Source organism: Neolamprologus multifasciatus, chromosome 13 (assembly GCF_963576455.1).
Source record: "Neolamprologus multifasciatus chromosome 13, fNeoMul1.2, whole genome shotgun sequence".
Classification (NCBI taxonomy): domain Eukaryota; kingdom Metazoa; phylum Chordata; class Actinopteri; order Cichliformes; family Cichlidae; genus Neolamprologus; species Neolamprologus multifasciatus.
Genome location: NC_140451.1, coordinates 24,628,788 through 24,641,249, shown reverse-complemented (window position 1 = coordinate 24,641,249; position 12,462 = coordinate 24,628,788). Strand labels below are relative to the sequence as shown.

Below are 12,462 nucleotides of genomic sequence, written 5' to 3'. Positions count from 1 at the left end.
CATCACTGTTTTGTACATTTTAACACAATTTAATCCCCATATTTGTGAAAGAAAAGCAAAACACCTTTTCTAAAGACTGTAACAAAACCATCAAATCTGATAAAGGTTATTTAAATGCTGCAAACGAAGAATGGATTGGAATAAAAAAAACAAACAAACATATTCTAACCTTAATTACTGGGGGAAAATGATGAATGATGCTCATAGTGAGTAAGAAGCACCCCCAAAAATGGGCTAAAATCGCCCCTGTCACAAACACTTGTTGTAATGACTAACTACTCCTGACATTTTGGAGATATTAGCTCTTTATACAGTAAAGTTACAGCTGGATACAAATAATATCAGGCTGATCCTGCCACGATTTGTTCCCCCGGTTCAAATCACAGACAAACAGGATCCTACAGTTGTTTATGTTTTTGAACCCATTTTGCACAGAGAGACATTTTTTGAAAAATGTATTGATAGCAATGTTGAATATTATTACACAGGAAAAAAAACAACTACAGTAAAATAATTACACTGTGATGCCTCTGCCTTTCTAAATAGAGGGACAGTAACTGCTTGTGTATGTAAGCGTGTAAAAACTGAAGATAGTCAGATTAACAGTATTTTGTCTCTATCTGCCATTCTGCAATTCATCTCATGTAAACAATAACGTGGCGCAAGCTTGACGTGAAAAAAGGCGCATACCTTTGACGTTGGGTGTTGAACTCTGTATTCCTCGTCCACACGTAAATGCAAAAAAAGGGTTTTAAAAAATCTCCGTTTTTGGTGACTCGAAACGCCATTTACGTGTGAACAAAACAGCTGCGTTTTCAAAAATACCCGTGTAGGTGTGGACGTAGTGTAAAAGTGTTAGTAGTTTATTTTATTACTACCTGTAATTTATTGCAGATTACTTGTATCTGCAATAAACACACACACCCAAATGTTTGAGGTGTGAAATAAACCGCAATGGAGCAAAATATGGGTGTGTGTGGTTGGAGGATGTGTTAGTGCGTGTGCGTGCGCGTGTGCACGGGGGGGCGAACATTTTTCATGTAAAACAAAGGGGGGCCCAGCAAAAAAAAAGTTTGGGAACCACTGAGTTACATCATGAGCTTCACATTACTCAGCAGCATTTACAGTCACTTAAAAAAAATCATCATATGCTTCACTTTATTGGAAGCCAGAAACCTGGATAAACACCAGAATTATGACTCACAAATACACCAGCGGTTTATTAAGAAACTCAAACCAGTTCCTTTTCTCGTCTTCTACTGTTATTTCCCCTACATGGACCCATGCTTTTTCGTGTTGTGCCTGGGGAACAAGGCGGGGCTTTATCCATGGGAACTTTATTTGAAAACGCATTCCCAAAGGTTTTGTTTCACTTACAGTAAAAGCCACAGTGAACACTGGAAATTGAGGTGATCACTTGTGAACTGCGTTAAACCACCGACATGGCGCTGACTAAATTAATGAGTGCGATCCTCACCAGAGCGCTGTTTATTTTAGTTGCTGTCATCGGAGTGTTGAGGGTGGCATCGGTTAAGAAGGATAACAATTACTTGTTTCTGGCTTTTCTTTTGTTGCCGCTTGTTGTTGAAATGATAGTAACACTGAAGATGCGAAAAGGACAGGATTATAAATGGTAAGATAAAGGACCATGCATGTAAGTGATGGTAAAAAAAAAGTGCTGTAATATTGTAATTATATTATCCTTAAGTATTCATTAGGCTACTTAATGCCTTAAGCTACTCATATTACTTTCAAACTCATCTCCGCTCTATCGTTTGCACTTTCCCCCTCTAATAGACAGTCTAACAGTATAATGCATGATTAAATTATGCATTTTCATCTTTTCCTAGTCTTTATCTCGACCCCGGTGTACCTTATATGCATATTTAAGTAGTCTGTACCTTTGCTGCTACTATATTGATAAGCTGGGAAGCTAATAGTTAAACTGTCCCGAATGGTGGTACTGATACCCCTTGACTTTTATTACTTCAAGTTAATCTCTTCAGTCTTCCTGCATGCTTGAAGTAAACATGCTTATCACTTTTCTTTTCTTTTTTAAACATTTTTGAATGCCTTTGGTTGTCTTGTAGGTTTTCCCCTCCTATCTTTCTGTTCCTCATTACTATTATTCCCTCGATCTGGATTCTGGAGATACAACACCAGCAAGACAAAGCCAGCGATCAAGAGGTACCCCATGTATATTTATTGACCGATTCTATCAAATGTCACATCTGCTATTAATGTTAAGGTTTATAAGATTTAATTACAATAAAATAATAAATACCCCGTGAAATTCACTCACGAAAGCTTCTTTAAATTGTTTTCAGTGCAATAAACTAGATTCTATAGAAACTTTTCAAAGACTGCTGAATCGAAGCACCGAGCAGAGAAACACCACAAACCAGAATTTATTTAAGGTAAGAGTGACTGAATTGTTAGGTTATGGCTCTGTGACAGAAATAAAGAGAGAAAAAAGAAAGAAACTGCCAATGAATGAAATGAGAAAGATCACTGTGCCATGTGAAGTGCTGTAAATACAAGAATGAGCTCAAATGGGACACGCAATGAGCAAATACAGACTTGCCAGGAATTTATTTAGTTATGCATGCCTAATCAGAGAGAACCAGTTTTTCCACTCTTTCTACCAATGTTTTGAGTGAAACTCTCTGTACTCAGCCAGGAAGGGACACATAATAATAATAATATTAATAATAGATTGCATTTATATATATATATATATATATATATATATATATATATATATATATATATATATATATATATATATATATATATATATATATATATATATTACATATACATATACAAATACTTTTCCTTCACTCTCACATTCACACACTGGTGGAGGCAGTTGCAGCCACAGCTGCCCTGGGGCAGACTGACATAACCTACTACAGAAATAACATCTGGTGGCATTGTTCCTCTTCTGGTCTTTTGCTAAGAAGGCTGAACTACCACTGTAAAGGTTGTTATTTCTTTATGTTAAGACACTTAACAGCTTGTTGACTGTTTCATAGTGACTTCTCTTTAAGAAAGCCAGAAAGAGCAGCAGAAAAGGTTTAAGCAACTCAAGTAAAATAAAATGATTAATGATGATTTCATTATTTAGTTCTTGGAAACTGTTTAAGCAGCAGTGTGGACTGAACACATAGTGAAACTATTTGCTATTTATGCTCTGATTTTTTCATTTTTCATTCATGCATTAAGATTGACTGGAAATTAATAAAATAATCCAACTGATCCACTCCACCTGCAGGAACAATGCATTTTTGTCACACTTAAAAAACCCAAAAACGAATTTATTTTAGCTACCTATCCAAAATGCGGCATCCAAATTCCAGTGCCTTTTCACTTAGTACTCTTAATAAGAAAAGTAGAAAACAGTAAAGCATAAAGTGGACAGTCTCTCTTACTTCCATCATTTCAAATATCATCAGATTGATGACAAAGATGCAGCATTAAGAGCTGGATAATTCACAAAGTGCCCACTAATTGGAGATATAGGAATCATTTTTAGAAAATAAGAGCCTGGGTCTCAATATTGACGAAGAGTTTTAAAAATGTTTAGCGCAAGTTCCAAGAAAATAGTGCAGACATTTAAACTTTTTTTTTACTTATTTAATAAGTTTCTCCACTATTCTGTTATTTATTTTGAAAATAATAATCTAAAAAATTGTACAAAGGAACTCAGGTTCTCTTATTTACAGCAAGGTCATATGACATATTACCTGTACTGTGACTCAGGTTACTTATACTCAAATGCTTCTGTAGAACTGCTTTTAATTGTATGTGTGGGAAACTGTCATAAACTATCATGTGGCTCACTGTTGTTTGCTGAAAGGACAGAGATGAGATTAAATCCCAAATGGCTTTTTGAGTGAAGTGATTCAACCTTCTCAGAAAACCAAGTTTTCAACATTAAACATCTTGCCATCTTTTTTCCTTTTCTTAAATACTGAGCAGACGTTCTCCACCGTCTGCGCGAATGACTGGATCCTGGCTCTTCACCAGATCGTGCTCATCCTCCTCATTGTGGGGAAGTGGCTCCTGCCTTTGGGAGGCGGGGTCACAAAAGATGAGTTGTCTCAGCTTCTTCTAACTTTTGTTGGCACTGCAGCGGACATCCTGGAATTTACTAGTGAGACGCTGTCAGATGTAAAGTAAGGGGCTAATCGTGTTGCTTGTACGTTAAGAATGTGCTTCTCCTATCGAGACATAAGTCTGCATTTAATGTATGCAGATGCATATATAGTTCCTGGTATTGGTGTCTCTTTTCTTACAGAGAAAAAAATCCTGCCATGGTTTACGTCATCTTAGCTGTATGGACCTGGAGTATGTTGCAGTTTCCACTACATCTAGCAGGTCAGCTACCTTAAAATACTTGGTGTTTATTAAGGAGCTACAACAATGTAAGGAAGTTCCTTTCCTGTTCCCCGGTCATGAAAAAGACAGTCTTAACAGTGTGTTTAGAAATTCCCTAAAAATCCAAGCCAGTCCAGTAAGTAAACAGTTAAGTACATAAGTGCAGCAAGTAAGTTGAAATTACAGCCCTCGGTGCTTTTAAATGACTAACTCAAACATTTTTACTTCCCGAGACTTAAATTAAAGGAATTAGGTAGCAGGTTATAAGTTTTCAGCTGCTTTGGTGTGGTTCCTCCTAGTGCACAACACAGCTCATGCCCCATGTGGCGAGAGTATGTAGGCAGCTGCTGTAGGATCAAGGATTGATATCACTGACTTGTCCCCACTCTCACATAAACTAAATCCAATGCAACATCTCTGGGACTTTATTTTTTTGCCCATCTGATGCTACCAAGTTGCACCTCAGACTGTCTAGGAGCGCAGTAATGCTGTGGTCTCTTTAGGAGCATGTCCCAATGTTGTCAGGCATCCACAGAAGCACTTCGAAGGGCCATAAATACTACTCCCTCACATTTTTTGTTGCTGCAATATAATTTCAGCAAAATAGACAAGCCTCCTCACAACATTTTTTTACTTTGATTTCTGGGGTGTCTTTGAATCCAGCCCCCTGTAGGTTTCCATTTCCATCAAACAATGTGGCATCCTTTCATTCCCATCACATTACTCAGTATATATCAGTGTAGATATCAGCATGATTTTTTTTCTCATTTTGACCTGATGTGTTTTCAAAGTGTTACAGGAAATTTTCAACTTCAGTTTTTGTGATCTCGAGTCTTTATTTCCTATTTTTTAATAGGTAAATGGTTATTCTAATGATAAGTTTCTAACTTTAAGGATATCTTATGCTCTGGTTTGTTAATAATTATTATTATTAGCTCCCCAGGTTTCTGCTCACCGGGAACCTTCTTTCTGGTCATAGCTAAAATACTTTTGACCTGGGTGGCTAAAAAAAACTTGTTAAGACTATTTCTGAATTAGTGTCACCTTTATCCAAGGTTTCCTCCTGTATCATCCTCACTAAAACTTCTAACCTTTGGTTAATCCATCCACTTGTGTCCTGCATTCAGGTTCTAAATTAAAAGGAGACATGTTATATTCAGACCATATTTTTATTCTTGGACTCTACTAGATTAGCTTGGTAAATTTCACACTTAAAATAAAGCGAGAGAAGCTGTTCTAAAAAACCCCAAATGTGACATCTGTCAAACTACATGCAGCTACCTGAAGGAAAGCTTCATTTTTACTGTCAATCATTTGTTTTTCCTCTTCTTATTCAACATAGTGGTGAACACCAAATCTGATGAAGAGAATGGCGGAGAAGATCAAGTTGTCCGGGAAACCTTCTTTATTAAACACAGCACTGATATTTGGAGTATCATAGAGACCCTCTTTATCCAGGATGGGCCTTTTCTGTTGGTCAGGCTGACTGTCATTATTCACTTCAGAGTCCTCCACCAGATGCTTGGTTTCTTTGCCATCAAGAACGGCCTAGTGATCACACTGAGCTTGTACAGGTTGGCCATTATATTGCTGGACTACAGACATCCCATGGGCAACAATGCAGAGGCAGTGCCGATGCATGAGTCAGACGACAGACGTTCCAGCCACAGCAGCACTGAGGCAATAGAGATCCATGAGTTAGATGAGCTATGCGACAGACCCTCCAGCCACAACAGTGCAGAAGCAGTGTCGACCCATGAGTTGGATGACAGACGTTCCAGCCACAACAGTGAAAAGGCAGTGCTGACTGATGAGTTAGCTCTGGTAGATAAAGAGGAATCTTAGAGTGAGATGTATTACGCTAAACATTTAAAACCTTTTAAATTCAAATGGCAAAAACTATCACTGAAGCAGGAAAAGAAGGAAACACTACACAATGCTTTGACGCAGTTACAAAGTCAGAGTGACTAAAGTCAGACTGTCAGATAAGAAGTTAGTTGACTTCTAACAGTGTGATAACTGATGTCTGGCTGACAGGAATTGAGGGCAACAAACGAGGGTGAAAGCGAGATGATGAGATATTTTTGCATGTTGTGTGAGATCGAGAGGAAGATAATAACAGACAAACAGGAAATTGAAAGTCATGCAAAATCCCCTCTAGTGGTAGTCGGTAGGTGCTTTGTTCATTTAAGATGATTTCTCTTTACAAAATAAGGAATATGCTGTTTACAAATCAAAAAGTTTTGTTACCTCAGTAGTTACATTAAATCAATGTGATATCTGTGGCTAAAACAGGTGGATCATTGTCCATTTGTAAATTTTTTAAAACGAAAGATAAAATTGCACTCAGGTGATGAGCTGTGTATGAGTTGCTTTTAAAGCCTTTAAAACCGTTTTTATGGCTTTAAAATGACACAAAGTTTTTATACCTGATTTATGTGAGGATCTTCATTTAGCTGGTAAAGGAACATAAATATGTGTCATGTTTGTTGTAAATGACTATAACTCATGATATCCTGTCAAAGCTGCTCTGACCTGAATACATTTCAGTAAATGTCGCTCATTTTACTTTTTTGCTATTTCATTTATCACAAAACCAAAAACAGTGGGTTCAAAATGATTTTTTTTTTTTAGTTTTTCTGGGTGATTTGTAGCATTGCCAATATATACAAACACAAATTCAAACTTTATGAGCACAAATGTGCTACATCTACTTCTGTTGAAAAGATTCATCTGAAAACTGTATTTATTTTGTCTACATTTCTTCATTTTGTACAGTAAATCTAACCTGCAAACTGTCTACCGTCTCCCCTCTGTGGACATCAGTGTATTACCACTTTGATGATGCCATCTGTGACAATTTTGTGTTTGAGATGTTGCATCAGAATCAGTCTTATCTGAGTTTAGAACATTTCAGCTCCCTATGAAATCACTGTGGCTGCTGTCAAACTGTCACAAGAGTTGATTGTTGTATTCACCGTCTATATGCCAGCCAGTTTTCAGAGATGTCAGGAAATTTAAAATTGACATTCGCACCTACGTCATGGCCCCACAGTTTGACATGTGTGGTGAATGTCTTCTGACTGTATTGAGAGAGTGTTTGCACCACGACTATAAAACATGTCACGGTCCTGGGTCGGTTCGACCCAGCATTTTGAGTTTCTTATGTTTTGGTTTATTTTTGCATTATGGATTATTTCTTATTCTCTGGTACTTTGATTATGATAATAAATATGTCTTATTCTTGGTGAGGGATAAGTTCTTATGTTCATGGTATTTCTCGGGATTATGAGTTATATGCTGTTTACTTTGTGATACTGGGTTTATTATTGTATTAGTAGGTTTCGTTCAGTGTCAAGTCTGCCTCTCTGTCTAGCCCATGTCTTGGTAAAGTGTGGTTTCCTGTTTTATTGTGAAGGTCTGTGTCTTATGTTAGTGTGTCCAGCTTCGATCTCCCTGTCTCGTTAGCCCTGATCTCTCCCAGCTGTGTCTCCCGCCTGTCTTCCATTCCCTGATTACCTCCCTGTGTATATTAGCCCTGTGTTTGCCCTTGCTCAGTGTCACGTCGTACCCTCAGATCCTGCCTGTGTGTTCCAGTTAGTGGTTTCATGTTTGGTTTGGTGCCAGCAATAAAGCCGAGGTTTTCAGTTACATTTCCGTCTCTGAGTCCTGCACTTGGATCCACATCTCCACCTTCCCGCACACAGAGCCCTGACAAAACAAGAGTAAAACAGTTTCTCGACTAACTCCAGCTCCAGCAAATAGTCTTTTCCTTTTCATGTCTATGATGATTAAACTGGATAAAACTGAACAATGTTTGGAACCATAAATCTGTCATGACAGTCACAAATTTGGGTTTGTGTGCTATTACAATAAATACTCAGGTGTTCAAAAGGCTCAAGGAATGTGTGAAATCCTTCAAAACAGTTTGTCACACCAGATTGAGTCATTTTCACCCTTCCTTAATATTTGTAAAATGTTCTAAGGCAAATGAGGAAGAACGACTGTCCAAAATCCGGTCAAATTGTAAACAAGCATTGTTTCATTATATAAATCATCTCAGATATTTATTTTACAGGTACTGCAGTCTGCCCACTGCAGAGGAAGGGGAGAAGATGTGTGCTGCAGTATGAAGATGCATAAAAGTGCAGCAACATATATGCCAATTCTTCTTTAGTTACACTGCAAGGAAGAACATTTAATTGTTAGTGTGATGAAAATCTGTGACCAAATGAAAACACATATAGTGTATTACCAAAAAAATAAAAATGTAGGACAACACTGATACACACTTCTAGTGTTCACCGTCATTCTTTTAAACAGTGTTATATTAACCTTTATTTTGGTGGCAATTATTTAGACCTGTTCATTGACAAAGACTTCATATTGGCACATGCTGCATGTATGATCTGTTGTGGAAAACATATGTTAAGAGCTGAGAACTTCAAACAAGGTTATGAGAAATGTGCCAAAGCCAATGAGACTAAAACAACTTTGTGAACTTCAAACACTCCCCAGTTCTCTGAAACTCTGATGGAGAGATGGAGCCTAGCAGTCCCGGTCAAATATCGACATGATTGATTGACAGGATTTTCACAGAAATCAAACCATTGAGTGTTTCCTGACTCACTACTGTAAGAAGAAATGAATTATTTGTATATAGAAACAAACTCCAAAAAGTTGATGTTGTTTATCTGGACATCTGTGTTTTCAGTGGGAGTGACGAAATGTTTATTTTAATTATTATTTAATGATAACGAAATATAATATAATCAGTGTTATTTAGATCATACTCACAAACTCTTTCTTCAGGCAAAGTTACTTAAATTCCAGGATCTGGTTAATTACAATACATCCATAATCTTATACAAAGCCTTTAATAAACTTCTACCTGCAAATTTACAAATTATATTTGAAATTCAAGAAAGGGTTTATAATGTGAGAGGCTTCGGAGAATTCAAATTACCCAGAACTCGAACAACGGTTCGGTAAAGGTTTTTGTGTGTCTGTATGTGGTGTGAAAATCTGGAACAGTCTGAGTTTACAACTGAAACAATGCAAAAATATTCATAGATTTAAATTCCTCTACAAACAGTTGGTTTGGTCACAGTATACTCAATGATGGTTATAGTGTGCTCTGTAATGTTCGTTCTCTTACCATTGCTGGTATGGATGGAAGTGTGTGCGTATGTATGTACATGTGTGTGTAGATATATATGTATGTATGTATATGTATGTGTGTTTGTCACTATGTAATTATTATTGCCTGTTACCTGTGGTAACGCAATTTATAATTAATATATATTCTGTATTCAGTTATGAAGGTTCAATTTGTTGTTGCGAGCCGCCGTTGAGATGCTTGCATGTGCCCGGGGCTGTTGATGGTTTGTTTGGTTGCAACGATGGGCGTAGCTGTGGGAAGCTTATTGTTTTTTGTTGATGAGTGAGTATAGGGGTGGGATTTAATAAGTTTTCTTCGTCCCACTCCTTTTCAGGTAATTTTTGTTTTTTGTTTTGTGCACTTTATATTCAATATATGTATTTTTGTTGTGCCTGAAATGAACAAATAAATGAAATGAATTAAATGAATTAAATAATAATTCTGAATAATTCTACTTGAAGTTAAAACGCAAACAAAGTGGAAAAACCATCAAGTTTTCTTGGCAGTTAAGGTGAGCTTGGCTTCCCTCTTGTGGCATTTTAGATGTATTACATCATCTTGCTCCTCTTCCGCTTTACAGCATTTTTCTCTTTACTGCCTCTTTAATTGTAACAGAAAAAGTTAACTAAACGAAATCATTTCTGGAGATCAGGACTCCCGTTAAACTGAACTAGTAAAGATTTGCAAGCTTCTTATTTTGTAAAATTAAATTAAACCTGGTTGGCTGCTGCATTTTACGCCCACTTTCACTCCACTAATCCATTTCATTCACTGCCACTCTCTTTGTTGAAAGGTGAAAAAGACATTTACCAGGCAAATGTCATTCTCTTTGGCTGCTTGTCTCTGCTTACACTGCTTAACACTCGCTGATTGTCAGGCACCTTTCATTACCCTTGATCCAATCCAAAAACTCAAAAGGTAGGCGATTTGTGCATGTATATTATTTTCATAGATAGATAGATAGATAGATATTTACATTTGAAATTCACAGGAGGCTGCTTGAAATAACTGAATTTTGAAATTATGTGACTTGTGAAGTTAAACTTAATGCATTCATAGATTTCTATTTATGCATTTGCAAAATAATTTTACCTGTGTTCATGTTGCTGTGTATTTGTGTGTGGGTTGGCAAATGCATTTGTGAGAAGTCAAAACACACAAATCATTGTGCAGATTTGTAAATCTTAGTTTATGTTCATGGATCATACCATATGCTTTTGTAAACATTTCCAGACTAATTTTACACCACTGAAATATGAGAAAGCACTCGCTTAGGAGGAATGACAACTGGTAGTGCAACAGCACTTATAGAGCTATCAGTTGACGCCTCACAGAACACATAACAGGCTGTTCAAAGATAGCAACACTGGAGTGGACGACAATACTCCGGTGGAATGAGCTTTAGTGTTCACAAGGATTAACTCTTCTTTTATTATCTTTAGCCTAAGGAAACGTTGTTCAAAGAAAGGTGGTTTAATGTAGGTAGAGTATAATAATCCCTAGCAGCCTGTCTCCAAGGTTTACTTTACTTCTTTAGACTTTACTGTCTAGCACATTAGCACACCTGCAGAGAATCACATTATCACCGAGTCCTAGAAGTCACAACCTAAAAATAAATAAATAAATATATAAAATATATAAGCGTGACCTCACACATCTTCTGGGTTTCTAATTTTCTTCTATTTGAGGTTTTAAAAAAATAAAAAACACAGCTCTAGCTCACACTAGCCCCACCCACCTGCCAATCAAATGTTTGTTTGTCAGGGGTAACCAATGAGAAGAAAGCTGGTGTAAAGATAGGTGGAAGCTGATTAAAATGACAGTGGATGAACTGAGGGGCTGCATCATGGTCCAGTATAAGATTTAGACACTGGTCGATTCACCATCTCTGGGTGTAGGTTTCCTTTTTTTTCATTCATAGATGGGATAAGACTTTAGGCCCAAGTGTAGATTAGAAATGACTGAATGAGATTGCCATTAAAAACTACGTCCTACCTCTGATTAGTCCCCCTTGTTGAGAGACTGCAGGGCGCTGAATATGTTTACCAAACTGAGTCTGTGATGTGCCCGCTGTCTAGTTTGCATCAATGAAAAAGGTGAATGAAAAACAGCATTTTGGAGTCTTTCATTTGATCACACCTTTTGGACTCACTTTTTAATATTTAATAATGTCCTCCATTATTAGCCATGATCATTTTGTCTTTGCATAACTTAAAGTTACTAAAGACCCAGCTGATCACCAGAAAAATGTGAGGAAGTTTATGCAAAGAAATATCAGGTTCTTTTCTGGGCTACCTCCTTGCGAGTGGGCAGATGAAGACAGAGCTTGAAACAAATAAAAGCTGTAGTGCACTGGTTTGTTCCCACCTCACCCATCCCCCTCTGTTAACAGCTCAGGAAAGCATGGGACGAGGCCAAGGGTGTGTTTCTTGAGACAGTTGAACGACATAAGAAGCTGGCAGATTTATGGGGGACACCTGTTTTCATTTAGATCAACATGTTTGGTTGTCATCAATGACATCTCTTTAGAGCCCCTATGTAATTGAAGAAATCATAACTCCATCAGCTGTCTGTCTAAAACTACCTAAATCTATGATAATTCATTCAGCTGAATCCTGTCTCAGTCCTCTGTTCTCTTACCTCCATGTTTTGCTTGGCTTCTAAGTGCTTACCCTTGCTCTTGCCACTGCTTCCAGTAACCCCCGGGTGTGTCATCTTCCTCGTGGCTTTGTTGAAATTCTCCTGTGTGATTTTGAAACTCAAACTTCGGTTTAGACTTGGAATCATATTATTTCCTCATCTGTCTGCTCACCCACTAACAGCGCTGTTCCCTGGCTTGTAATTCTCTAATAGTCATCATTCTTTCTAGATTGTAGGATGTCATGACCAGTAATATTTCAAACACTGATCATTTTATT

The 12,462-nt window shown here is 37.3% G+C and overlaps 1 protein-coding gene across 1 annotated transcript; it reads left to right on the top strand.

The window, feature by feature from the left end:
- Nucleotides 1-909: 909 nt before the first annotated feature.
- Nucleotides 910-8,580, top strand: LOC146505622 (transmembrane protein 26-like). The gene is made up of 6 exons (XM_085183358.1): nt 910-1,633; nt 2,091-2,187; nt 2,328-2,417; nt 3,985-4,181; nt 4,304-4,383; nt 5,726-8,580. The coding sequence occupies exons 1-6, from the start codon at nt 1,443-1,445 to the stop codon at nt 6,226-6,228; spliced, it is 1,158 nt and encodes a 385-aa protein (XP_085039484.1). The 5' UTR covers nt 910-1,442; the 3' UTR covers nt 6,229-8,580.
- Nucleotides 8,581-12,462: the final 3,882 nt, after the last annotated feature.

Coding starts and splice junctions, on each gene's coding strand:
- LOC146505622 (XM_085183358.1), top strand. CDS start 1,443: ATGGCGCTGACTAAATTAATGAGTGCGATCCTCACCAGAGCGCTGTTT. Junction 1,634..2,090: donor AAAGGACAGGATTATAAATG/GTAAGATAAAGG, acceptor GTTGTCTTGTAG/GTTTTCCCCTCCTATCTTTC. Junction 4,182..4,303: donor GAGACGCTGTCAGATGTAAA/GTAAGGGGCTAA, acceptor CTTTTCTTACAG/AGAAAAAAATCCTGCCATGG.